This window comes from Microtus oregoni, unplaced genomic scaffold (genome assembly GCF_018167655.1).
Source record: "Microtus oregoni isolate MIOR12 unplaced genomic scaffold, Mior012 000023F_ref0000262, whole genome shotgun sequence".
Classification (NCBI taxonomy): Eukaryota; Metazoa; Chordata; class Mammalia; order Rodentia; family Cricetidae; genus Microtus; species Microtus oregoni.
In genome coordinates this window covers 25,943,371-25,971,286 of record NW_024543082.1, presented here as the reverse complement: position 1 = coordinate 25,971,286, position 27,916 = coordinate 25,943,371, and the positions used below count along the sequence as shown (strand labels likewise).

The window sequence follows — 27,916 nt, the reverse complement described above, 5'->3', positions numbered from 1 at the left end:
ACATAGTTAGCCTCAATATTACAGGGGTTTCAACTATGTTCATAGCTGCATTGTTTGTCATAGCCAGAACCTGGAAACAACCTAAATGCCCCTCAACTCAAGAATGGATAAGGAAAATGTGGTACATTTACACAATGGAGTACTACACAGCAGAAAAAAAAACAATGACATCTTGAAATTTGCAGGCAAACGGATGGAGCTAGAAAACATCATACTGAGTGAGGTAACCCAAACCCAGAAAGACAAATATTACATGCATTCACTCATAAGTGGCTTTTAGACATAAAGCAAAGAAAAACCAGCTTACAATTCACAATCCCAGAGAACCTAGACAACAATGAGGATCCTAAGAGAGACGTACATGGATCTAATCTACATGGGAAGTAGAAAGTAGAAAAAGACAAGATCTCCTGAGTAAATTGGGAGCATGGGGACCACAGGAGAGGGTAGAAGGGGAGGGGAGAAGAAGGGAGGGGAGCAGAGAAAAAATATATAGCTCAATAAAATAATAATAGTAAAATAATAGAGGGGTCTCCATACACTTCCAATTTTACATATAAATTCCAGAGTTTATACCTTATAAGTCATTTGTCTATGCTCTAACATGCTGAGATTCCTTGTAAGCTGCCTGCCAGAAATTAGTCCACAAGTTTGCACCAACATCCACTATATGGCCCGTAAGACTGGCCCTGCATGTGGAACACCTCGTGCATTTCACTACAGCTGCCACAGTACACCAAGTCCTGAGCTCTGAAGGTTGCTCAGTCCCATGATCTAAAGACAGGATCTCAGAATGGAAGCCTGAATCCATTTGAGACCTGCACCACATGATGGTTTCGATATATGGTTAAATTATCTGTCCCTGTTAACCAACCACTCTCAGACTTATTAGTGGAAAGCATGCTGTTCTGTTTGCTCTCGAGTCTTTCAGGCAACAACATAGGCTTGATTTAGCTGACAGTTCCATTGTTCTCACCCGGGATCCCTCGCTTGTCCACAGTCATCTGGCAGCAGACTGTTTTAGCATGGGCTTTGGAGCTGCCACCTGGCCCCCAGAAGCCAGTTCCACCTCTTTACAAATTAGTCTGAGACAGGTGGAAATATATACAAGTGTCTATGGCCAAACTGTCAAGCCTCTGTGCTATGTTTTCTAACGTCCTGTTTACCAAGATCCAGAGAAGGAAAAGACTCCACCTCTTGGCTTGTTTTTATATAGAGTCTCACTGTGTTGTCCCCACTGGCCTGGAGCTCAAAATCCTCTTGCTGCAGGCCTCTCAAGTGCTGGGTGGCAGCTGTATGCCACCATGCCCAGCTAAAGACTCTCTTGATGGAAGGAACAGTAAAGTCACATTCAAGGGGCACACAGAAACATGGGGAGGAACTAGGCAATGTTTGTGATGCACTGTAAAGGTTTCTTTTCTCATCCCCTCCTTTACTCCTCTCTCCCTTTCTCCTTTTTTCTTCCTCCTTCCTCTCTCTTCCCTCCCTTCCTCCTCCTTTCTTCCTCCTTTTTCTTCCTCCTTCCTCTCTCCTCCCTCCCTTCCTCCTCCTTTCTTCCTCCTCTCTCCCTTCCTCCTTTCTTCCTCCTTCCTCCCTTCCTTCCTCCTCCCTTCCTCCGTTCTTCCTTTCATATTTTTTTCCTTCTTCCTCCCTCCCTCCCTCCCTCCCTCCTTTCCTTTCCTCCATCCTGAGATAGATGTCCTATATTAAGTTACATGCTGGTGCATAGAGGACTGCAGAGGTAAGAGAAGGCCATTTAAACTCACATCTCAAGGTTAATCAGCAAAGAAAAACACTTCCATATCCATCTTTGAGCTGAAGATCACTCCTCAGGGCCATATTGCATTCTGATTTTGGAACCAACCAAACAAACAAACAGTAGCAAGACTTCTCTTTGTGCACAGACCTAGGCTGCTGTGGTCTTGTGTGTCCTGCCCTTCTTATCTAGAGCCAATACAGGTTTGATGTAAATGCTTTTTATTTCTTTTCTCTCAAATCTTATTATAAACTTAGGTTGGGTAGGCATGTTCTAGATGCTGACTAGTAGTCATTCATGTATTAGGGGCTCTAGTCCTTTACCTCTTAGAGTCTACACAGCTCAATAAACCCTTTGCTGTTGGAAACCTCTAGCTGCAAAATTTGGATTTAGAGTTCTTTCTTCTTTTTGCCAACATTTCAAAATTAGAATTTAGCTTCTGGAAAATCACCTAGCCTGATCGACTCGGCTGCTTTTCCTTCCTGTGCTGTTGCATCTGAGTTTGTAATAATAAAACCTACTTTGCAAGGCTGTTTTTGTGAAATTAAACGAGGTAGTGTCTGTGGGGGAAACCTGGCACAGACAAGCCTCGGTGTATGTTCCCTTCCTGAAGACCACCAGTCACAAAGTTGCTACCTTCCAATGGCTGCAGCAAGTGGCTAAGACGAAGGACAAGCAAGGCCAGGAGAAGGCAGCTGGGGAGCAGTCTGCTCTTGGAACTAAGGCATTAGAAAGCTAATGACTACAGAGGGTATACGCATACCTAATGTATTCTAGGAAATCAAGATGAATGACAGTAAACATCCCAGCTTGTTCTAAGTTCAACACTCTCTCAATAGTCCTAACTCTTCCATGGGAGGCAGTGTCAGGGAGCCTCCAATCCTGGTCCTCCTCTTCCGACACCTCTTGCCCTTGGGTCAAAGCACATAGTGTTCCCTCCACGGTCACTGAATCCTGGCCCTGCTCCTTCCTGGCTTGAGTCTGGACTGAGAAAGAATTCTGTCACATCTGGCACGTGCTAACTCCCACAGTTCCTTTTTCAGCTTCAAATCTTCTGCCTTTGGGGAAAAGCCTTCCTTAAAGTGGAACAAGTCAATATTTACCTCCAGTGAATGGAACCAGTTCTCTGCAATGCTCTCAGAGATGACCTGGGTTAATAATAAAAAAAAATAGTTGTGCAAGAATTGTAGATGTTAGGACGTTGGACTTTCTGCCTAGAATAACGTGCTGAGCACGGAGATGCGATGAACTGGTGAAAGCAAGAATTCTCTGAGAGATTATAAAGAGAGACAGAAGACTTGGCGCCTCACAAACTCCCTGGCCTCGCTTAAAATGGCAGAGTTAAAGGTAAGAAATCCTCTGTCTGGATTTGGATTAAGATTGGAGACTGTATCTGGGGGTGTCACTTAAATAGGAAAGCCTACACTTAGCATGTCTCAAGCATCAACAGTAGAGAAAAGAAGGGAAAAGAGATGGAGAGAAAGGAAAAGAGAAGGGAAGAAGAGTGGAGAGATCTCTAACAAGTTTATTGTGCCTTCTTCAGCAAGAATTTGTGGGGTTTTCTGGTGTGAGAGTTGAAAAACACTTGTGGGTGGGGGTTGTAGAGATTGCCTACTAGTTACTAGCACTTGATGCTCTTCCAGAGGACCTGAGTTCAATTCCCAGAACCTGTCCAGCTGCTCATATGGATAGCCCCCTCTTCTAGCCTTTGTGGCCCCTCTAGTCCCATATACATATATACACACACGTACACACACATACACACACACACACACATGCGCGTGCACACACACACACACACACACACACACACACACACACACGAAAGGGAGCCTGACCTAAGGTCCTGTGCTCTGGATGGACAAGGAAGAGGTGACCAAAGAAAGCAATTGTACCCTTGCCTTTGTTCATCTCTAATACTGTCTTGCGGGTCCGTGGGCATGTTGAGAGCTCCCCTTCTAAACGGACGCGTGCGTTTCTCTATGTGTCTCCTTCCCGGCTGCTCTCTGCCATCCTTGTGACTGCAACTCCCTGGACTGTTTCAGGCCAGCCAGTTTAATGTGCTTAACCTGCTTAATCATTTGGTACCTCCGACTCAGCCTTGAACAGTACTTTCTTATTTAGTGTGCCACTGAGAACGAGTGGACCATGTGTTACAGATGCTGGAGGTTTTAACTATGCTCGCTGTAAACCTGGGGTATAGGTGCTCTTTTTCCTATTTTAAACCAATAAGGAAAGCAAGGCTCATAGAGACTAAGAGACTCACTCAAAGTCCCTGCTGGTGAAGGATGGAGGCCACAGTAGAACTCGGGTTTATTGGAGTTCATATTTCAGGCCCCCCCGAAAAAGAAGATTGGTGGCACCTGCTAGGCTGGCGCCTTTTGGGCAAGAAGAAGAGGGTGTTCCCAGGGCCTAAAACTCTGCCTAGCAGCCAGGCAGTGGTGGTGTACAACTTCAATCCCAGCATTTGGGATGCAGAGGCAAGAGGATCTCTGTGAGTTCAAGGCCAGCCTGGTCTACAGAGTGAGTTCTAGGACAGCCAAGGCTACACAGAGAAACCCTGTCTCAAAAAACATAAAACAAGCAAGCAAACAAACAAAGCCTCTGCCTATTGCTAGGTTCACTGCATACAGCCAGAGCTAGAACATCCTGGCACATTGGCGCAAGCTGGGTAGAAGAGACCCACTAGGCCTCTTCCTGGGATTCAGGGATAGAACACCTCCAGAAAGCTTTTCAATCAAAGCCGGGATGATAAATCAGGCAGTTCTCTAATTAATAGGCACCTTGAAGGTGCTGAGCACCGCAGAAAAGAGGTTTTCTTCTCTATCTTTGTGCCAGACCTAGAGTAAGCTCTCATTTGGTGTTCGTTCATGATATTGCAGTTAATGCAACATGGGAATGGAGAAACTTCTGGAGGGAAGCTGTTCCTAGGTGGAGTGACGACACAGGACTAGGCCAGAGGTCATGCCACGTCTGAAGGCACAAAATATACAGAAAGATCTGTGCACCTCAGGAACCTAGTGCTTCAGCTAAACTGGAGCTGCTGGGGGTGCCCAGGAGAGGACCCATGTGCAGACCTGAACGGAAGGGGAGTGGGCATAGGTAATGCGAACCTAATGGTCCCTGTTTGCCAGTGATGCAACTGAAGATGGGGAGGAAGGAGAATTCATAAGAGTTTTGCTTTGTTAAATCCTATGAGGAAGCTCATCACATCACGGGAGGAAGCATCCTTACCATTTATAAATAAAACATATCTAAAATCCTGTCCTGCTGCAATATTTAAGCAACTTAGTATGCAAAACACCACCGCATGTAAATGGCACGCTGGCCTTTGTTCTCAGTTTCAAAGGCTCGCGCAGCCTGCTGCCTCCTCTCCAGAGGTCAGGAATCTTAACACAGAGAGCCAGTTTAAGGCACACCCATCCCCATCAATAAACAGTATCAAACCTAATTTGAAATGTCCCTCATGCTTCCTCCGTCATTTCAATGGCTATGTCAACACAAAACCTCGGATGAGATCACATTTACATGAAAGCACAAGGAGAAGAAGAAAATTCAGAAGCTAAAATAATGGAATGAGGTTTAAGGTGGGCTCACCGCGTTCTGGACTATGTCACTTTGTTTCTACCCCTCCTCACAGGCTGACATTCCCAACCCCCCCCCCCCCCCCAGCAGACACCTGACTCACTAGCTTGGAGTCTGAGACGATTCTTATGGTTAATGACAAAGGAGGACCCACCGGCCTACAGTTTCCTATTGGGCTACACTAAATGACCATCGATGTTCTAGCTTGAGACAACACCATACATTCTCCTGCACTTCTGGAGAGTGGATGTCTGAAATCATTCCCAGTGGGCCAACATCAAAGTGTCAGCATGGTTGAGCTCACCTGGAGGCTCTGAAGAGTATTTCTCGTCTGCGGTTCCTAGAGAGTGCACATTCCTTGGCTCCCAGATAGACCTCTGCTTCCTCTTTTTCAACCAAATTACCTTTCACCTTTGTCCTAATAGAACACCTGGGATGATTCTCTTAGAGTGCCTCAAACCGTGGGGATGCTCCTCTTCCCCAACCGCTGTTTACTCAACCACATCCACAGAAGGACGTCTACTCACATTTCCAAGTTCATTCCAAGTCACCTTAGCAGCTGAAAAAAATGACCTCAGGCCATGGGTGAGGCAGCCAGAGGTTAGGAAGACCTTCCTTACACTCCTCCCCAGACAAAGGACAGAGACCAGAAGAGACAGCAGGTAATAAGGTGACAGAGATCCCCGTGAAGAACCTGCTGCCTCTCCTCGGGTTTCTATTGAGATGGGCATGAAAACTGCAATTTGCTCCCAAGACTGGAGAGTTGGGAAACCTCTGCTCTTCTTCCCAAAGCCAATCCAGGAAGACAGAAATAGCCGTGTTAGAATATGTTTGGTTTTTTATCTTTGCAGTAAAGGCTGGTCTAGGCAGCACCAAACTCAGGAATGGCATTTCACAAAAGGGATGGCTAACCCCACCTCTGGCCATGAGTTTAGCTTTTAGTTTTTCTTTGCTTGGGAACAGGAAGAAGCGACTTGTTTTGGCTGTCACTAATGTACCTCTTAGCTTTATGGCCAGTTTAAGCTCCACACTGGTTCCTTTACCCAACGGTTGTGAGCCCCAAGTTACTTATCTGGTTCTTTGGTCTGTTTTCTTTCTTTCTTTCTTTCTTTCTTTCTTTCTTTCTTTCTTTCTCTTTTCGGTCTTTTGTTTCTTCCGGACAGGGTCTTGGGTAGCCCAGGATGGCTTTGAACTCACTATGCAGGAAGGAATAACCTTGAACTCCCAATCTTCTTCACCCATCTCTTGGGAGGGATCACAGGCTGCCCTGCCACCTGCGCTTCTGATTCATCATTAACTAAACCATAACCAGCACGTTGAAGGCTGTTTGCCAAAGGGTCGGGGCTTCAAAGTCCTAAGTTGTCTATTCAAAAGCCTGCCTCTTAGTTTCAAGCATTAAGAAATAAGACTCCAGGGTCCTTCCAGAGCATTATTCAGCCTACAGCAGCAACAGCACATTTCCCTAACCTTGATTCTATGATTCTATTAAGTTTAGCCAGGAGAACTGGCTCCTTTTATGGGAAGGAAATACAAATAGAAGAGCCCTGGGCCTCTGTCTTCCCAGACTCATCCCTCTTTCTCTAGCACCCATTAAAAGGAAATGAGGTGCACCATCTACTCCCCACATCAGGTGTTACCAAGAATCTGACTCAAAAGGACCCCTTCAAATGACTCTGACAAGTAAATCCTATCCTGGGGACCAGATGAGAATTGAAAAGCTGGGTGCCAGTGAGCTGCCAGAGAAGTGACTGTGCCCAAGTCACATGGGCCTCAAAAATGTATTCTTTCATTTAACACGTATGCATATAATTCTCTTGGAAAGAAAGAAAATTGTCTTTTTATATAGCATCAAATTATTCCGAAATCTGAGCTGAAGGAAACATAAACACACTCGCTTAATGTCAGGATTTATTTCACTCTTTGCAGAAGGTGCATCTTTACATAATCCCAGAGGCAGCTGGAGCTGGAGTGCTTCGGTTTTCACAGCTGATGGAAGAAGAGTTCAGAGTCTGTCCTTGGACTGAAAGCCTTGAGACAGCAGCTGCAGAACGCAGCTCCCTCCGCTGGGAAGTCTTCGGTGGCAAAAAAAAAAATCAAATCTAACAAACACCTCCATAATTTTGCTCCTGGAAGGTTAGGAAGACCAACCAGCTAACGGTGACTCAGAAGCTTTCCCTGGCTTCTTAAGCCAGTGCACTTCCATGAGGTGGAAAAAAGAACTAAAAAAATTGCCACCTCCCTCCCTCCTTCCTGCCTCCTTCGCTCTTTCCCTTGGAGCTCCGGTGCTCCGGGTGGCTCCCTCCCAAACCAACAGCTGTTCTTTCTGTGTTTTTTTTCCCCTTTTCCTTAGAGCAGGGCCTTAATCAAATGCTTCAGAATCGCTAACTCCCATCTCTCCTCGTTCAGAATACACTTAGAACCTGTGTTCTGAGGCCCGCGGTTACAAAGACCAAGGAAGGTTAATCAGTAAATCCACCCTGCCTGCCAGAAAGCTCAGCTGGACAGGGTAGCTCTCAAACCTCCCCCTCCTCCCCGCAGAAAGGAACAATGGCACAACCCGACTAAGAGAGGCCTCTGCCTTCCTCAGCAGCTTCTGTCACAGGCTGATCTCCAATCCTGTTTCACAGAATGGGAGATAATTGGAGGTCATTACTGATCCTCAGCAGCTCGAACTCAGTCCTGTTGGTGGTGCGCGCGCATGGGGTTCATTCTGAGAGAAGAAAATTGTTACTCCGCGGAGGTTCAGGATAGCGGATGGTCTCCGCCATTACCCCAAAGCTGTAATTCCAGACTGTACACAGCTTGGAACAAATCTCATTAGAAAAGACCTTGACTGGGGGAGGGAGGATTCTGATAAATTTTCAAAGAGATTTTTTAAAACTGTGGGGGTTGAGAGGTATAGTTAAGTGGCAAAGCACATTTGCATAAGGTCTCAAGTTCAAACCCCAGCAATAGCATACACACACACACACACACACACACACACACACACACACACACAAACCCGTGTCTGAACACAAATGAATAATTTCACTCCCATTACTTTCTAGGTCATAACATTTCACATTTCATATTCCTTCCAAATATAGACACTGCTGGCCTGATCGTTGCTCACACATCCAGGCGTGTTACATCTAGCTCATTCTTCCGGAAGCTGCCAAGGACTTTGAAGGGCCTACCCTCCACCCACATCCACCCTTCTCCTATCTCTTAAAGAATCATGCTCAGATGGTGGTATTTCTCTCACCCAGTAGGGCTGCACTCTCCTTATCGTAGGCTAAAATCAACTCATGTTTGCATTAGAGCAAAGGGAGTTCAAATCCCACTCATGGTGGCAACCATGCACCCTGAGGACGGGCCCTGAGTGAGAAACACCATGGGCCGAGACACGAGGTCCACAGAGGTGAATAAAACTGGCACAGTACTAACCTTCACGAATCACGGAGCAGCAGAGAAGCGAGACAGTGGCAGACCTACGCCCAAAGTCAGGTGCGCTAAACATGGCAAGAGTAAGTCCTGGCTCCCAGTGGACTAGCAGTGACTGAGCCAAGATGCTACAAAGTCTGCTGCCCTTCCTCAGATTGCCCAAAGGATCGTAAGCATGATTTCATGCAACCATTTTGTAAATAAATTTCTAGAGAGGGGAAGTAAGCTGTTTCAGGAATTCCAAGGCAGCTAAAGGTTGGAGCAGCTGATGCCCCCCCCCGCCCCCCGCCTGCCCAATGGAGGCACCATGGCCCTCACAGTTTGTAGACCAGCACAGGACTCTGGCAGCTGTGCACTCATTTTTCAAGAAGCAGGACTGACTTCATTCAAACCAGTTCCTTGGTCCTAGTTCAGCTATCTGTGGATAGCTGCTATATTCTTCGAGGATCAGTATTTATTGGCTTTCCCAAGTGCCATCAATAAAGCAGTCTTTACTATTGGGGGTGTATAAATTTCAGAGGACCCCTGTAAGTTACCTTGTTGAGGAATCTAATTTCCCCTCTGTATTGTGAACCTCAAAGATGGCAATTATGGTAGCCCTGTTGCATTGTTCTGAAAAGATTCGGGGCTGGGGCATCTTCTGAGTCATTCCATCTTTAATCTTTCCTTTCTTGTATCCACACAAATGCTGATACACACACACACACACACACACACATACACACACGCGCGCGCACGCACGCACATACACTAATCCAGGTGATATTGACTCCTGTGGAAGGAGTGGTCTTTTTTTTTCTTTCCATAACAGTCCTAACTTGTGCTGGAACCAGCTCTTGTAGACCAGGCTGGCCTTGAACTCACCAAGATCTGCCTGCTTCTGCTTTCCCAGTGCTTGGATAAAAGGCATATGTACGTCTGGAAGGAGTTTTCTAACAAACATCTTCCTGTCTCTTTAAATCCACATACCTCTTCCCAGTTTGAGATTTTGGTTTCTCGCTTATTTGTTTGTTTTAGGGTGTGCAGGGGGAAAGGACTTGTGATAGAAAGCCATCCTGCTGGTTTGGAGCTGAAATGATGCCTGAGCCATCTCCCTCCCAGGAATTTCCAGACAGAACCAAAATTAAAGAGCTTGTTCTTGAAATGGGATCATTAAAAGCAAGCTTATAAAATCAGTCAAGAACGGTTAAGGACAGAAAAGTCTATGCAATTCCTTTCTGGTTAACTGCAAATATTTAAGACACACAAACACATATTGTATATCCTAAACAGTTCACCAGTCAAGACATAGCAGCTATTGCCTATAGAGTATCACACAAATACATGCCCTTGTAGCTATTCTTGCCTTTGTGGGATGGCAATGTTGTAAAATGCTCTTCACATCCTGTTAGGGGCTGGGAATATGGCTCAGCAGGAAGATCACTCAAGTCTGAGGACCAGAGTATGGATCCTTCGAATGAACCAGTTTATTATGAGAGGCAGAGTTAGCGGTCCTGGAGGAAACTGGTGAACCAGCCTCGCAGTGAGCCTCCAGTTCAGAGAGAGCCTTATCGCAGTAACTAAGAAAAGCAGTTGAGGAAGAGAGACACTCAACTGTGGTCTTCCACACGTACACATATAGTCACCTACATACATGTAACAATGTGCACACACACACGTGCACACACAAATACATCCCTGTAACAATCAAATTTGTGTCTTTGTCACATGTAGTACATTTCTGGATTTGGGAACGAGTGTGCTTCAGAGGACCCTCGCTGCCCGGGTTCTCTGCCAGAAGGACAGGTAAGAATGGGACGAATGTCTGGAGGGAGAGCTCAGAACTGTAGGTATGGAAGACAAGCGTGTAAACCCAATAGCTCCACCCAACATGCCTCTTCTAATTTAGCAGGTCGACTGACCAGTGTCCAAGATCATTAGCAGAATGGTGTTAGAGCACAATACCAACAAAAATATCAAAACAGGGTTGAAATTGATTAGCTACAGCCAAGGACCCAATCCAAATAAGTGAGATTAACTACAAGAACTTCCCGGATACGCCCCAAAGTCCAAGGTTAGAGGAACTTCCTGAAAAGAGCCCCGCTGAAGAACATCGGATCTGACCATGATAAGAAAATAAGTTACTTGACAAATGTATGCACGAATGTGTCCTCACCCATGCTGGTTACAGTAGCAAAACCACTGCAAATGAGTTTATTTTCAAAACTTTTTGGCGGCCATTTCATGGTATGGAAAGTGCTTTTAGACTGGCATAGTGGTACACCAGCGTAATCCCAGCACTCAGGTGGCAGAAGCAAGGGGATCCTGAGTTTGCAAGCAGGTTGGGCTGCACACCAAGACCTGTATCGAGACAAAAACAAAAGAAATGCTTGTGACATCTTGCATCCTTTTCAAAGGAAAAATTTCCGACTATTATAGACTTATATGTCTCATAGGATCTTCATTTGGAGGCAAGAACAGAAAGAAATATATGAACATTAATATTAGGTTATTAGGTTATTAATATTAGGTTGGCGAGGGAACGGGTCATCGCATATGTTACGAATTTTCCACAATAAGCCTGTTTCACTCTCACTGGGGGATGTCACAAAGATATTGCAAGTATCGGGGGTGGGAGGCAGCAATGTGCAGTGGTCCAGAGCCTGTGCATTCAGGCCAGGATCTCTCCCCACTGAATGGGTTGGAAAGTAGGATGCTTTGGGTGGTGGATGATTCTGTGTGCCACCTCCTTTGTTTTAGAATAATCCACAAGTCTGCCCCTACAATCTCTACGCGGAGCAGCTCTCGGGATCAGCCTTCACTTGTCCACGGAGCACCAATAAGAGAAGGTACACGCTGGGGTCAATTCTGACTTAGATCTGGGGGCCCTGCATCCCAGCCACAGTCTCCCCAAAGGCCCTCCTTGTGCACTGTGTTCTAGGTCACATTGGGGACATCCAGGCTTGTTCCCAGTGATTGATTGGCAGAAGAAAGCTAGGGAACAGCTGTACAGAGGCAAAAAAAGCACACAAATCCAGTCCCATTACAAAGTCTTACTAGAATGCCACAGGGAAGGTTTCTCACGCTCTGGCTTCCCTCTAAGGATTGTATAGTCTCAGCCTCCAGTCAGACAAGATTCAGACATCTTTCTCGGCTGACTAGAAGCATTATGTTCCTTGCGTGAAAACCGATAATCCAAGCTGAAGTGCTTGAAAGGTCATGTATTATGGCCCCACGGGGTTTGAATTAATAGGGTTTCTCCTCTTCGGAATTTGCCTTTCCTGGAAGCTGGCATGTTCATTAGTACAGGGTGGCGTGTTCTGTGCTTGCTCTAATCCTACAAGCCACCTCGGTGAACCCTCTCGTTAATCAGCCTCTAAGGAGCAGGCTGAATGCTGACGCTGGAGACCCAGGAGGCAGTCAAGCGTTAGGATTTGAATTCACGGCATCTAATTGTGGGGATTTCAGGTCACCGGTGTGTAAAGAATGATGTTACTGACTTTGGAGATTTGAGGAGAGCTAGAGTGGGCTTACACTGTCTAGATAGAAGGAGGAAGTGGGTTTCTATCGACTGAGTCCTCCCGAGAAGCAGATGGGACAGCGAGCGTAACAGCACATGCATGGTAAATATCACCTCCCTTCATGATGAATCATGTCCACTCCCAGGCAGCCAGGCAGCACCCCCTGTGGTTCAGCTCTTGCTCCTACACCTACTGTTGATGGTGTTGAACAATTCTCTACCCTTCAGATCCTCCACATTTGTAAATGGGATCCTAAGAGATAATATAGGCTAAGGGATAGATTCTTTTTTACTTGTCAAAAATCAAGGATTAAGCTGGGCATGGTGTGGTGAATGCCTGTGATCCCAGGATTCGGAAGGTTAATGTGAGAGGATCAGGAATTGAAGGCCAACCTGGACTACATATCCTGCCTCAAAAAAAAAAAAAAAAAAAAAAAAAAAAACCAACCAAGCAAACAAAACACAAAGCAAAAGCAAACAAGTACTCAGAGATTGTTTCCATTGTTATTTGGCTATCTCTTCCTCTAGACAAGATAAAGTAATCCACAAACAATCCCTATCTGTTCTAATTGATGGCAACCTGGCCTCCACGACTGTGTTCTTCACTTCATAGCCTATCTATACACTGGCCACCCGGTCTCCAGAATCTGCTGCCTGCCCCCATTATTCAGCAGTATCTTCAGCCAGCAGGAGCTGAGCTCTGTTCCAGGAGGCTGAAAAGGAACTCTTGGCATTTCATTAAGAAGCTGGCAACATTCCCTGCATCAGAATTAAATCTCGGTCCAGGGCAACCTAGTGTAGCCTGGGGAGTTTGCTAAACTCAGCTGAAAAATAAGGGACACTAGGCATGGCTCACCCATCTGCTTAGAACTCTCCAAAGACAGGCACAAGAAACAGAGGAAAACGCTCAATCCTCCAGCAGGACAGTCTGGCCCTGTCTGTCTATGGATGGGTCAGCTTCACACTCTCAGGTAGTCAGTACTCACTTAACCCCCAAAGCATTAGGAACACTCAAACTACCAGAGGTTCCACCCATCTCTTGGGAAAATAAATCTGTAAAGTTTAAATTGTGGTAAAAACCCAGATGATTAAGAGACGGCAATTCAGTAATCATCCAGTAAGTGAGTGCCGAGCGAATCTGCAGTTCTTACAGCAACCTTAGGACTACAGATGAAGAGGATAGGGTCCAGGAAGTTGCAGCATTCTGGCGGGGCTAAGACACACATATGTGCTCAGCCCCACAGACTCCTGGGAGTTTGAAAGGTTTGTGAGCCTAGGTCTGACATCATTGCATTGAGAGCTGGGGAATGAGATGGCAGGGGAACAAATTTACGCCATTTATGGTTCAGATGCTTGTGACTAGACAGGCAAATTCCACCCTTGAGTTTGGACTGTCCCGGAGCCAGATGAGCACAGCAGGCCTTCCACTGTCATAGAAGTGTCCTTCTCCCTGTCAACTCCTATAAAGTCTTAGTGAGACAGGGCCCTCTCACCCTCAAGGTTCCCTCAGCAGACTCCTTCTCCCTTCCTTGAGTTGGATCTGATCCTAGAGAAGAGACCAGCTCAGGCCTTGATGTACACAGACGGCAGAACTTACTAAAGAAAAGGAAAGCCAAACATCCATAAACACACCACATTAAAGCACGGACGTGTGCTTTTTTAACTACGTAGTAAAGAAGTGGAAATTCTAAAACTTCTCACAATTAATACCAGAAAGACCAAATAAAACCCAACTGAAGTCAACATGGGACTCTACAAGCAATTCTTAGAAAAATTACGAAAGACTGATAAATAAGCAAAGCTTATTGATCTTATTAATATAAAGGACATGCTAAAACAAAAAAAAGACACTATATTTCACTTTTAAGAGTATGGTCAATGGCGCTTGAGAGATGACTTAGTGGGTAAAAGCATTTGACCTGAGTTCAAACCCCCAATACCCACATAGCCACTGCAGTTGCACTCCCCTATAACCCCAGAGCTGGAGAGCACAGAGGCAGGAGGATTGCCAGAGTATGCGCAATTATAATAGCATCCCGGATTGGGGGAGATGTGGGAGATACATTCTCGGCTGTTATCATTAGTGTGAGAAGACAGTGCTCCTACAGTTTGCCAATTTTGCTTATATACGCATTGGAGAAATCCAAGGCAACAGATGAGAAAAGTGGTAAGCTCTGTACCTCCAAGGAATAACCATGAGAAAAGTTGGAGAGCACTGATCACCCCCAGGAATTTTTGAATATAGAATTATTTCCCCCATTGTCATAAATCACTTTTAAAGAACAAAGCAGGTTTTTACCTTAAGAAATAACAAACCTACTCCCCATCTGTTGAAATAGAAGCAGCGGGGCTGTGCCCCCGGCACCCGGCCGCCCGCATGGCTAGCTTATGCCCCGAAATAATTACACGGAAACTGTATTCTTTTAAACACTGCTTGGCCCATTAGTTCCAGCCTCTTATTGGCTAGCTCTTACATATTAATCTAACCCATTTCTAATAATCTGTGTAGCCCACGAGGTGTCTTACCAGGGAAGATCTTAACCTGCGTCTGTCTGGAGTGGGAGAATCATGGTGACTCCTTGACTCAGCTTCTTTCTCCCAGCATTCTGTTCTGTTTACTCTGCCTACCTAATTTTATGTCCTATTAAAGGGCCAAGGCAGTCTCTTTATTTAACCAATGAAATTAATACAAGCCAGAAGACTCTCCCCCATCACCCATCTTCTCTCAGGCTCTCCCAAATCATTGTCCTGACTTGAAAAGCAAGACTTAACATCTCTTCTGTGGATTTTATTGTACATGTCCCTCATGGTGCTTCCTTTTCCCTTACAGTGGTTGGGAAAGGCAATGCTTCATATTTTTTTGGCAGTATGTGAATAGGTAGGAACCAGAGCCTCAACCTGAAGAGTATGGGCATCATGGAAGGAACAACGAGACCATAGTTAGGGACAGAGATGGCTACTGAGGAATGACGAATCATTGCTTCTTACAACAAAGCCCACAGATGGTTGTTGGTTGAATATCTTCTTGGGGGCCCCTCCAGAGCTGGTCTAGGTCCCTCAGAACATTACCTAAAGCTTTGTCTTTCTGTTTTTCTTGTTTCCCTTAGCTGGCTGTATAGGATCCTCCCGTCAGTGTCTCACAAGCCCTTTGAGTCCATTGACCAAGGTCATGTCACTCACAACTGGGATGAAGTTGGCCCTGATCCTAACCAGGTAACCCAGCCCCATGAACTGAAACACACCACAAAGCCCTGAACAGAAATGCTCACATCTGGGCCCAAGTCATTGAAAACTTAGAGTGTTTTTTTAAAGTCAGTGCTGTCAGGTCTGTTTGTGACTCATGCTTGAGTAAGAACTTGAAACAGATTGATTGATTGTGCCTGTGTGTGATTAACAGGGAAAGTAAGCGTATGTTTTCGTTTTAATGCCATGTAGACAGGCAGGGCCGTGGTTCAGACAGAGACATAGGCCTATCAAACCACCTGTATACCATAGATTTTTATTGTTAACCTCCACTTATCACAGAATATAGGAAGCATCTTCAATACCGACGTCCTTAAAGAGATACTTCCGAAGTCTGGTATAGGGATGAGAGAAGTGCTGCGAAGGATGCTCTAAGTCTTACAGTGACAGACCATTGCCACATTCTCTTCTGCCTTAGGGACATCCCATCCAATATTTGTGCGGGGGTCTGGAAGTTTTCCCCCAATGATCAGCATTATTCGCATTCTTGGCTTGTAGCAATGGCCCAAAACTACAATGAACAGAACTCTTTAAAGAAAAGGAAGTCTTTTCTTTAAATTCTTTTGTCTCTGAGTTTAGGCACCTGCCTCTGCTCCCCAGCATGATGTCCAGCAGAGAAAAACAGACCTGGGTTTGCATCCCTGGCCCCATACTTACCAGCTGCCCTTGCGCCATGATGCTTCACTTGTAAAATATGATGACAACACTGGCCCTGCCGTGCTGTACAGGAGATTACACACGACAGAGCAGGTGTGAAAGTGTTTGCCCGGTGCCTGACAGGTTATAGGCAAGAACCGTGACTCTGACAGGCCATCCTGATACAGCCACTTACAGGCTGTGGCAGTCCCTGTAAGCCTCAGAATTTAGATTCAGGTCAATTTAGCTCTTAGTTAGATTTGTTTGTTTGTTTTTCATTCTGAGGACTCTGCACCTCTGCCTCACTTCTCTCCTGAGTCCAAGGAAACCTCTTGTTTCTCCCTTTGATCCATGACATTTCATCAATACCTGAAAACATCCACAAATGCACTTCTCCTAAACACTTGGGGTTTGTTTTGTAAGGCAAAAGCCGGAAAATGTCAGTCTTTTTGTTTCCCGCGTGCTGCGAATCTTCCCATGCTTACAGAATGCAAAGGACCGGAGGAGTTTGGAGGCTACATACTCTCCCCAGCAAGGACGGGATGGAAGCGTTTGCAGTGGTCTCTATCATTTAGGAATTAGCATGGCAGAACATCTTCATTTCACTATCCTCCACTTAGCTCACAAAGGGCCATAATATCTGTGCTCGTTCTCCGAGTTCCTGTTCGACCTCTAAATGGGTGACGTGGGCAAAGTGAAGGCTGAGCCGGCGATAGGCAGAGGTCACAAGAAAGGGAAGCAAGTATAACTAGCGTCTGTGTGGAGGAGGGAGTCGTGGCAGAACGATTACCTAACAGCTAACAAGTTCCGGTGCTTAGAAACCATCATTACAAGTTGTCAGAAGCATGAGACGTGGAACTTCGCTGTGGGCAAAGATTCCGTAGTGTAGATAAACTCTCCCAGGGAACCTCAGGGTGCTGCACTCAGAACAATAGACGACTGTCTGGGCTATGTCAGGGCAATGACTTTTTAGCTTCTTCCCTTTCTCCTTTAACCTTTCCTTTGGTGAAACTGCTAGGCAGGGATCTCGAGCTTGTGGAAGACAGTTTCCCAGTCAGAGAAGGGCGTTCCAGGCCCTCCTTGTGAGAGGATGCAGCAGGTACGAGTTTGACCTTGACCAAGACAGCTTCTCCGTCGCAGCATGCCCAAGTGTCACTTTGGGGGTGTCTCTTCCTGAGCCTCTAGAGTTAAATTTCAGAATCTCCGTTCTCTCCCAGAGCTGCCTGTCTGCTTAGCAACAGGACTCTATTTTCACCAGAAAATAGGAAGCGTGGCACCTATGGGTTTTGTAAATGCCAACGTGATGCTTATTATATGCCAGCGTGGGAGGCTTGAGAGGGCATTTGGACCACAGAGAGTTTTCCAACTCTTTATTCAGGTGGCACAGGAAATTCTCAATTATAGTTTCGACAGTTCGCTCTAATAGAGCCAAATCTCCTATCACACAAAGGCACAAAATGGCTGTGGAATGGCCAGATATGAAGGAAATTAAGCACAAAGGCAATCACCTCTGAAAATCTCTTTAACCACCCATAAAGTATAGGGTATACGCTCCTGCTCATGCTACCCACAAAAGGACACTCCTTTGTAAACTAAATGGAGAACAACTGGGCTAGACTAAAGGAACTCTTCCAGGGCGCGTTCCCTAGGCAGACTGGAGGGGTGTGTCAGTGGAGAGCACAGTCACACTCGTGTTAAATGGTGGTGGGCCTCAAGTCCTGGGGTCCTTGTCCGTAGTTGTGTGGGCGACAGTGGAGCCATTATTTCTTTCATGGGATTTTCTTAGGGGCAGGGTAGGCTTTAAATCTAACCTTTAAGGAAAACATTTAAAGACTCTTCTGCAAGTATGAGGTACAAGGTCCTTGGGAACAGGCTTTTATCACCCGTTGTTTCCATGACTACTGGGGCACACTTTGTTTCATATGATTACATCCCTTCTTAAGGTCCTTGCGAGGTACAGGTTACGTGTCATAGAATCTGTAAAAACCCAAGTGTAGAGACCAACAGATCTCTGCAATAAAGCATTTCCTGTTACTTCCAGAACAGGTGCTAGCCATAAAACGAGAGACAACGTTCTGGGAACAAGCTCCCACGTCACCTACAGCCTTGGAAATGGTTAGCAGATGTCTGTCAAACCAGAGCTAAGGGTGTTGCTTAGTAACACAGGGGAAGAAACGCACCACACTGGCTATGGATGGGAGGGGTCAAATATGATACCGAAGGAAAAAGTCTGGAGGCAGAGGGACAGTCCTTACGGAGAGTTGGGGTCACATCTGGATTGGTTGAGGTTGCAACAATTAATATGTAAAATAGGATTCTGTGGTCCTGGTCATCACTGTGATTAGATTTAAGTCATAGTTTCAATATAAACCGATATTTTGTTGGTTTTGAATTAAATTCCAATTAACTTCTTTTTTTTTTTCTTACCACTTTAGCTTCTGTCATTAACTCTGAGACATATCAGAATTTTAAAGTTAACCTTAGGTCAATAGAATTCTTTTAGTTTGAACCTCTCTTTCTCTCCCCACCGTGTGTGCGTGTGTGTGCGCACGTGTGTGTGTGTGTGTTTCTCTCAGGATGGCTTCAAACTCATCATCTCCCTGCCCCTGCCTCTCAAATGCTGAGTATAGGCAGGGGTGCCACCACACCCAGCCTTGCCTTCTTGTACAAGTATCTAACTTCTAAAATCTCAAATGTTGTAGGAATTATTAACATAGAAAGTATAACATTCTAACCCTAGGCAAGAATCACATAAATTTCAGTTGTACATGCTAAATCATTATATCTGGTATGTAATACGTTAAATCATTACAACTGGTTAACATACATTTTGCAAAGAAGTTCCTGGCACTGTGTTTAAAAGCTTGTGTCAATGGCAGAAACCAAAACAGCTGTGTTGGAACTTGACAACCCCTTTCTGATTGACCCCTAATTCACTAACTACCTACTTTTCTGTGTTTTCCACCCTAACACTGAATTGTTGTTTTTTATTTTTTGTTTTGTTTTGGTTTTCAAGACAGGGTTTCTCTGTGTAGCCTTGGCTGTCCTGGAACTCACTCCATAGACTAGGGTGGCCTTGAACTCAGAGATCTGCCTGCCTCAGCCTCCTAAGTGCTGAGATTAAAGGTGTGCAGCATCACCCCTGGCTTGACATTGTGTTTTCTTTTTCTTCTTCCTCTTCTTCCTCCTCCTCCTCCTCTTCTTCTTCTCCTTCTTTTTTTTTTTTTGAGACATGGTTTCTCCATAGCTTTTGGTTCCTGTCCTGGAACTAGCTCTTGTAGACTAGGCTGGCCTTGAACTCACAGAGATCCGCCTGCCTCTGCCTCCCAAGTGCTGGGATTAAAGGCGTGCGCCACCACCGCCCGGCTTGTGTTTTCTTCTTGAACTTGTTACATTATCCTTGTTTTGTATTTTTGAACATTCTTTCTATGACAGTGACCAAACAGCTTTCTCCTCTAGTGTCTCCTCTGCTCACGGACTGGGAGGGGGTGTGTCTCGAACCCCTCAGTACCTTTGTGACACCAGAGTCATAGAAAGAGCACCTAGCTATCTTCTTGACCTGTGATCTGTGTCACCTGTCATCTGCTTCCCTTGCCTGATAGACACTCTGGCTATTCCTGTACACATCTATCCTTTCGTCTCCACTCCTTGACAAGTTAATATCTCTTTCCAATTTTATGCTTCATTAATTAACCACAGCATTCTGCGATCATCACTTCCCCCTTCATAACCTTTTCCAAATATGTACTCCAGGCTCTCATGAACGAAGTCTGAGAAAATTATATTTAGGTTCCTATCTGACAGGCCTTCCTGGTGGAAGCCTGTATGGTAGGTGCATCTTTACCTGTCAAAGACCAATTTTAATATTTCGGTAACTTCACCAACTACCCACATGGAAGATCTCCAAGACTTTGAAGAGTCAGGACTCGCTTAATACTTCTCTCATCTAACCTCAATCCTACAGGGATCCCCGCCCCCCGACAGGCTACTGTGATGACCATCCTTGATGCTGTGCTAGAAACCTGGGGACTATCCCATTCCAACCTTCATCTTCTTCAGTTTACATTTGAGCCTGCATCTGAGAATGAATCGGAACTCTTGAGTGCTTTTACACTCAGCCTTTGGAGGTTAGCTCAGTCCATTAATATCTCATATAAGAAGGACGCCTAATTCTGTTTATCATGTCTCTTCCCCTAACTTGTGAAAGCTCAGAGTTTAATGAGCACATCTAAATCCAATTCAAGTTTACAGATTCCAACATGCATTCTGAGTCAGCTCTTTTAGAAGCCAGTCTTCCAGATTTTATTTCTTATTACAATCCCTAACTTTTGATTGCTGGACAATTAGACCCTTGACACAGTTAAAGTCTAGACTGTGGAAATTACCGCTTGGTTTTCAACTAGTATGATTTGGACCATGTGGGAATTATTTCAGATTAATTAAAGGTCATATCACAGAACTCCTTCTGTCCCATGCAACTTATCAAAAGTGCTGCCAAGCAGTACATCCTTCCAGAATATTAGCTGTCAAACACGTTCAGCTCTACAGATCCTGCCATATTGACAGTCTCAATACGCCTTATCTGATACCTTAAGCCTTCTTCATCCAGCTTTCTCTTTAGATGCTTTGCCACATCTACTCTTCTTCTTCCTCCTCTTCTTCCTCCACTTCCTCCTCCTCTTCTTTACAGAGTGAACCTGAGTCTTACCCTAAATGTGCACTCTACTCCCAGTTCTGACAGACATCTTAAGAAAATAGTTTAACCCCTCACATCCAACTACACAGGACGACTCCATCCTGTATAAGTCACCTGCCCTAACTATTCCTAAAGGTTAACTCTTGTACTCAGGGAACTGAGATAGAATGATGATGAGTTTAAGTTCAGCCTAGCCTATAGAACAAGATCCGAACTCAAAAAAAAAAAAAGGAGAAGGAAAAGAAGGAAGGAAGGAAGGAAAGAAAGAAAAAAGGAAGAAAAAAAGGAAGAAAGAAAGAAAGAAAGAAAAGAAGGAAGGAAGAAAGAAAAGGGTGGAAAGGAAAAGAAACATACCCCTCTTCTCCACTTCCCCCTTTCATCCCTGAGATGAAGAACTGTTATATTTGCCCAGTCTGCCCTTGAACCCCTGACCTCAGGAAATCCTGTCTCAGCTTCTTGAGTAGATACCATACTAGTAGGCACTATTTTCCCATGGAAGGTCCTATCCCCAAGAATAACACACTTTTATTCAAAACTTGCATAAAAGGGTCAATGTCTAGGATTCCACCAGTACAGAATTAACCACATCTAATATTTTAACTTATTCCTTTTCATTTTAATCCTTGGATGTTTGTGTGAATTGGTAATTCCTACAGTTCCATGCAACCAGGAACAAAAAATAATTGAACACAATTTCAACCCTTACTTGATTCTCCTTGAAACATTAACTAATATCTAATACATGTCCTGAAGCATCTCTCTGTAAATCCCCTTGCTCAGTTTTACCCAGACTCCATACCTTTTCTGAGCCGGGATCTTCTCTCCTGTTCTCTCACCTGCCCACGCTCTTTGCCTTGTCTCCAATGGTTCTTAGTTCAACTTTTCTACACTCTGACTTCTGTCTCTAGAAAATGGCACCAGTCATGTGGCTTCCCCACCCCTTCTTGCTAAGACACGTACACATGATGATATCCCTGGTGAGACTGAAGTACAAGGATACCCAGAGAGGATGTGCAAGTCGGAAGTACTCCCCATGGAGTAGGGAGGAGCAGAGAAAGAAACTGTGGATATGAGTAATTTAAAAATCTTTATTTGCATGTAATTATTTTATGATAAATAGTTTCATATTTGTGTTTTTTTAAAAAAAGCATTATTTTTGTACCTTTTCCCATGTCTTATACTCCTGTTCATAGATTTTTGTTATTGTTTGCTGGTTTTTGTTTGTTTGTTTGTTTGTTTGTTTGTATTTTCCAAGACAGGGTTCCTCAGTGTAGCCCTGGCGGTCCTGGATCTTGCTCTATAGACCAGGCTGGCATCGAACTCAGAGTTCCTCTAACCTCTGCCTCCCAAGTGCTGGGAGTAAAGGCTTATGCCACCACCACCCGGCATTACTATTTTTTAAAAATTAATTAAATTTACTTAGTGTATGTGTGTGTGTGTGTGTGTGCGCGCGTGCACACGTGCACAAGTGCTTGTGAGTGCACACACACACACACACACACTCCACAACCCTGTAGTAGACAAGTCAGGATTTCAGGGTCTCCTGCCATCAGGGCCCTCAGCATTTATCTTCGGTTTTCAGGATTGGTGGCAGGCGCCTTTGTTGATCATCTGTAATGCTGTACTATAACCCATGCTGGTAAATGGATTGGTGGCAGGTGCCTTTGTTGATCATCTGTAATGCTGTACTATAACCCATGCTGGTAAATGGATTCTCCTGTCACATGTTGATACTTGTTTTTACTGTCATAAATCATCTGTGGTAATTCCAGTCCTTGTCTTCCCAGCACTCCAAAACATGAACGCTGACTTGCCGCTTTTTTTTTTTTCTGAACTGCTGTCCTTCCCTGGGTACCATGACATTGCAGTGACTTAAAACCCACAAAATAAGGGCTCTCCAGGTCCTGAACTAGACTATCACCTCCCCCTTGTGGCTGTCTCCCTCCTGGAATTGGGGCATTTCTCTTTCCGTGTCTTTCTTATTTTTTTTCTCTCTCTCTCTCTTTAATTTTTAAACTTTCTTTAAATAACATTTTTTCATTTGTTTTACACACCGACCGCAGTTTCCCCTCCATTCTCTCCCCCCTCCCCATCCTAGATACCCTTCGCCCCCCCCCAGCTACCCTCCTCCCTACCCACTATCCACTCCTCCTCCGTCTCCATTCAGAACAGGGTAGATCTCCCATGGGCTTGAACAAAAAGCATCAAGTTAACTCAGGACCAAGCTCCTCCTCTCTGAACCAAAAATATAAATGTTCGGTTCCCTTCTCTCCTCTTCCCTTTCGCTTTCTCTCCCTGCTCATAACAAAAGCAAAATGGAACTCGTGGCAGCTCCTTCTCAAAGCCCTGCTTCCCGAGACTGAGGCAGGTTTCTTCTACTGTCTTCTCTCCTGACCCTTCGGTTTCGTTTCTGTTCTTGCAAGGGCTCCAGTCATATTCAGTTGCCAACCCCGCCCCCATGTATGCTGTCACGATTCTAACCCAGCTGGTCATGGTGGTACACGCCTACAATCCAGCGTTCAGGAGACAGAGGCAAGAGGATCACGAGACCCTGCTTTAAAAATAAAGGAATAAATGGTATTTCTATCACATTCTGGAGATAAGGATATATGAATGGGGTCCAGACCATAATACTCTTCCTCACCCTTTTCTTCTAAATATCAGCTGGTGAATGTCCCCCGCTTTGTTGGATTCTCTTTGCCACACATACAAAGGGATAGTTACTGATGAAAAACGCCTGGGTGAGACAAGCCACTAGGAAGAATTCCTTAAGCAGCTGAGGAATTTTCTAGCTCACTTTAAAAAATTAAAGTGTGGATCACACTTCAAGAAATTTTGTAGAATTTACTCCTGAGATAGCTCTAATTTTTCTCCTTGTCCTTAACTCTAGATAACACAGAGCTCATTTCCATTGACCTGGGTTACGATAACAGCCTCACAACTGGTCCAATATGGCATCCTCATCCTATGCCTGATTGAACTCATTCTCATCTAAAAGTCTTCAGATCCTGCAATCATCCCTTAGCAGCACTGCCCAGGCTGTCAAGTGCAGGCTCCTACACCAGAGGGAAGAGCCATGATGCACTCACTACCATGAGCTTTTAAACCTCTACATCTGTGGCCCCCAATCTTGGGATGCTTTAACCCTTTAATACAGTTTCTCGTGTTGTAGTGACCACCAACCATAAAATCATCTTTATTGCTACTTCATAACTGTATTTTTGCTACTGTTATGAATCAAAAGGTAAATATTTTGGAGGTAGGTGTTCGCCAGAGGGGTCACGACCCATGGATTGAGAACCAGTGCTCCACTTCTTGCTGTGTCCCCTGTTTGCCAGACACAATTGGACCATCACTATTCCAGGAAAATGGGCTAAATTGTTCAGCCTTGGGGCGCTATGCTTTTCTGTCTTCCTGGAATGTTCTCTACCCTTATAAACATCTATCTGTCAAACCCCACAAATAATTTAAAATTGGCCTTAAATCTAAATATACTGGTTTCTTCCATTGCCCTCGAGCATCTCCTAGGGTGTCGGAGCAGAGCTCATATCTCTGCGGTCTCTCTCTGGTCTGCAGCACCTAGCACACACCTATTTCCCAAAACTGCAAATATTTGTTGAGCGTATTCCCTGGTAGCTCGGATCTCACCATCCTATATATAGACAGGATTGCATTTCCCTAAATGCATCTTCTGGCACTGGCCAGCACTGCAGTGCACATTGCCTTGTGGGGCCTTTTTGGACAGCTCTCCAGATCTTTCCTGTAGTTCGTCTCTATCAACTTGCATTTCACTCCCTGGAAAGATATCGGAGCTGTCTACAAACCAAACGATTTCGGGTCTACAGCTGTCAAATAGGCCTCATGCCAGGACACATCCCTGAAGGAACGCGTCTAGTTATGCATCTCTTCCAAAGTCATTTCCACTGTTTATTTTCCTCCTTGGGAACTCTTCAGGCTTTGGAGTCTTCTGCAATGTTCTCAGAGTGGCATTGATGGGCAGTGCTGGGATTTGTAGGCAGTGAGGCCGTTAGGTCAGCGGGTGTCTAGTAGCAAAGGGGATTACAGGTACTCACCCTCCTCTTCTCTCCTTTGCTCCCTGGCTCCTGAGGTGAAGGATTTCCTCCATTCTAATATTCCACCCTCACCAGAGGCCCAAAGCCCGGACTTCTCAGTCGTATACTAGAATCCCTAAAACTATGAACCCAAATAATCCTTTCCTCTTTGTAAACTGAGTGGCGGGGATTTCATTATAATGGAGGGCTGACTAGCAGACTTAGACCGCAACCCTGGAAAATGACTACAAAATCCTCAGCTTTGCATTTAGGAGCAAGGTCACACTGGGAATCTAGGTCTCCATGCATGATGACTCATTTTTTTTTTTTTGAAGTTCCATGAAAGACATTAGAAAGTCTAACCAAATTATTGTGACTTGGATCCTTTTTATCTGTGCTCTTGCCCATGGCTCCAAAGATAACCAGTGCAAGCGATAGTCTTGTCTCTCTCCACATAAATTATAGTTCCTTTTCTCCTGAGATTGATAGGTTTGCCGAAGACTTCTGTGGGTCACTCTTTATTTCCTCCACCCTCTCTTCCCTCCTAGGTCTAGAAGTCAACATTACTGATTATCCTGAACCTCCTCCAACCACGGCTGCAACTGGCACTGGCTTAAGCATTATGTCTGTGCTTTATGTGAGAGTAACCCACAAGTTACTTCAAAGTTCTTGGACAGTGTTACCGGCTTGGAATAACATGTCTGCCTCTAGCCAACCCATATGAAGAGAACCCAGGTCACTCAGTGGAGTTGAATCCGTGGAAGTTTGGGGCGGAGTCAGTGAATGAAGGGCTCTAAGTCTTGAAAGGGATTTTCATATCATCCAGGCAAAATTGAGTCCTCTAACTTCAGACATATTGAGGCTTCTTCTCTCTGGTTTCCTTTTCATCTTGGGCATGAATTTTGAATCTCCTTCATTAAATGTTAACAGGGATCCTCTCATTGCCCTCCTTTGGAAGTGTTAAAGAATTTTTTGTTCAAACGTTGAGCATTCTTGGAAATGCTTTTCAAACTCTTTTACCACCTCAATTTTCATGCATAAAAGTTTATTCTTCATTGGAATTTGCACAGATGAAAAGCAAACTATGTGTCACCCTTGATAGTCCTGAAGGAAACAAATGTAGGAAGCCAAGTCATGGTTGGGACTTCAACATCCCTCTCTCAGTAGTTGGCAGAAGCACTGGACAGAAAATCAGAACGGTTGAGCAACTTTGTACATGTGAGAGGGACTGACTCACATATTGGGAATAATTTTGGACTTTTATAAGCAATATTCTTTTTTTTTTTTTTGATTTTTCGAGACAGAGTTTCTCTGTAGCTTTTGGTTCCTGTCCTGGAACTAGCTCTTGTAGACCAGGCTGGCCTCGAACTCACAGAGATCCTCCTGTCTCTGCCTCCCAAGTGCTGGGATTAAAGGTGTGCGCCACCACTGCCCAGCAAGCAATGTTCTTCATGTTTATACCATTCAATAAGTATGCATTCAAACATACTAAAGCCTAGATATTATATCAGAGACTGTAAGCTATTCCATTGTTTTTGAAAGAGTTAAATTCCATAAGGAAAGAGCTATTCAGTGGTTATACATAGTATGAAAAATGGTTGTGAAACTGTAGCATTATATTATGCCATTGGCTGGGCCAATTAAAAAACAGGAACGGTACCCTCTAGGGTTGGAGGCTGGGAGTCTAATAACAAGGTCTGAGAAGGGTTGATGTCTGTTAATGGCTTTCTTCTTTGTTTGTTTGTTTTGAGACAGGTTTTCTTTGTATAGCCTTGGATGTCCTAGAACTTGCTTTGTAGACCAGAATGGTCTTGAACCCACAGAGATCCACCTGTCTCTGCCTCCCAAGTGCTGGGAATAAAGGTGTGCGCCACCACTGCCCAGCTTCTTTTTTACTGGGCCATCTTCCCTCTTGTCTCCACACAGTCTTTCTTCGGACTAGATGATGGAAATAAGATAATCTATAATTATTTTGGTTTAGTACTCTGGGCTTTATTTCACTATTATTGTTTTTTGACAAGATCTTTGTATATAGCCCAGGCTGTAAAACCTTCAGTTCTCCTGCCTCAGTCTCCCAAGTGTCTGGATCCTATTTCTTCATAGTCTGACACTCCTATATCGTATAATTTAATTAGATCTTATTTACCACTGAAAGGCCTCACCTCCCAGGCAATCTCACTGGAGGCTGGAGCTTCAGTATATGAATTGGTATTGCGTGGGGTTGGGGGAGGTACCAGCTCAAATCAAAGAGTTCTTATCAGTCATGAAGTGTCCTTCCATTGTCAGATGCTCCTCTGTAAGGAATTATAGCCCCTTCCATAGCCCCACTGTGACATATAGGGAAAGCAATCCAAACAGGGAAAATGATTTGCCCTCAGAGGGAGTAGCAGAAGCCAAATCTTCCCATTTGCCCCATGCACAGTCCTGTTGGCCTGGGTTTACCACGGCAACAATGGAGTAGGCTGAGCTTCTGGCCTCAGCAGGGAATGTTCTCTTCTGCTCTCCAAGGGCATTTCTGTCCATCCCTCTTCACAGTCACTAAAACATCGTGTCGGGTCTCCTGACCAAAACCTCTTGCCTGAAGATCCAAAGTTGAATTTCTCCTGTGGTCCACATCAGGATCTTTATTATTCCTCATGATACGGCTCTGTACAATCTACTGCCATCAGACCCAATAGGTACATTATCTTTCCCTCTGTAGCATCTGCCATTTGAAGGCGATCATTTTTTACATTAGTGAAGAAAGGCTCATGGGTGCCATGACTTCCTCCATCTGGAATTAGACCCTATTGGTGGCAGGCTTCCTATAGCAGCACGCAGCTGCATTTTCACCCACCACCTCAGCCTCTCTCTCCTTGTAGCTGGAGCATTGCAGTGCTACCAGAGACTTCAGAAAAGTCTGCAGTGGATCTTGCCAACCCATCAGACCTTGGGGTTGGTCTTCCCCACTCACGGAAGAGCCTCTTTTCTGTGAGGTGGGGCTTCATTTCTACCCACGGCAAATATAATCTAAAACATTTTTA

At 44.8% G+C, this 27,916-nt stretch overlaps 1 protein-coding gene across 1 annotated transcript in view; it reads left to right on the top strand.

The window, feature by feature from the left end:
- Positions 1-2,947: 2,947 nt before the first annotated feature.
- Hgd (homogentisate 1,2-dioxygenase) overlaps positions 2,948-27,916 on the top strand; it is a 48,685-nt gene continuing 23,716 nt past the window's right edge. Inside the window, exons 1-4 of the mRNA XM_041673064.1 lie at positions 2,948-3,103; positions 10,481-10,552; positions 11,507-11,595; positions 15,374-15,479. Of these exons, the coding sequence (XP_041528998.1) occupies positions 3,089-3,103; positions 10,481-10,552; positions 11,507-11,595; positions 15,374-15,479 (282 nt within the window). The 5' untranslated portion in view covers positions 2,948-3,088. The remainder of the gene's footprint in view (positions 3,104-10,480; positions 10,553-11,506; positions 11,596-15,373; positions 15,480-27,916) is intronic.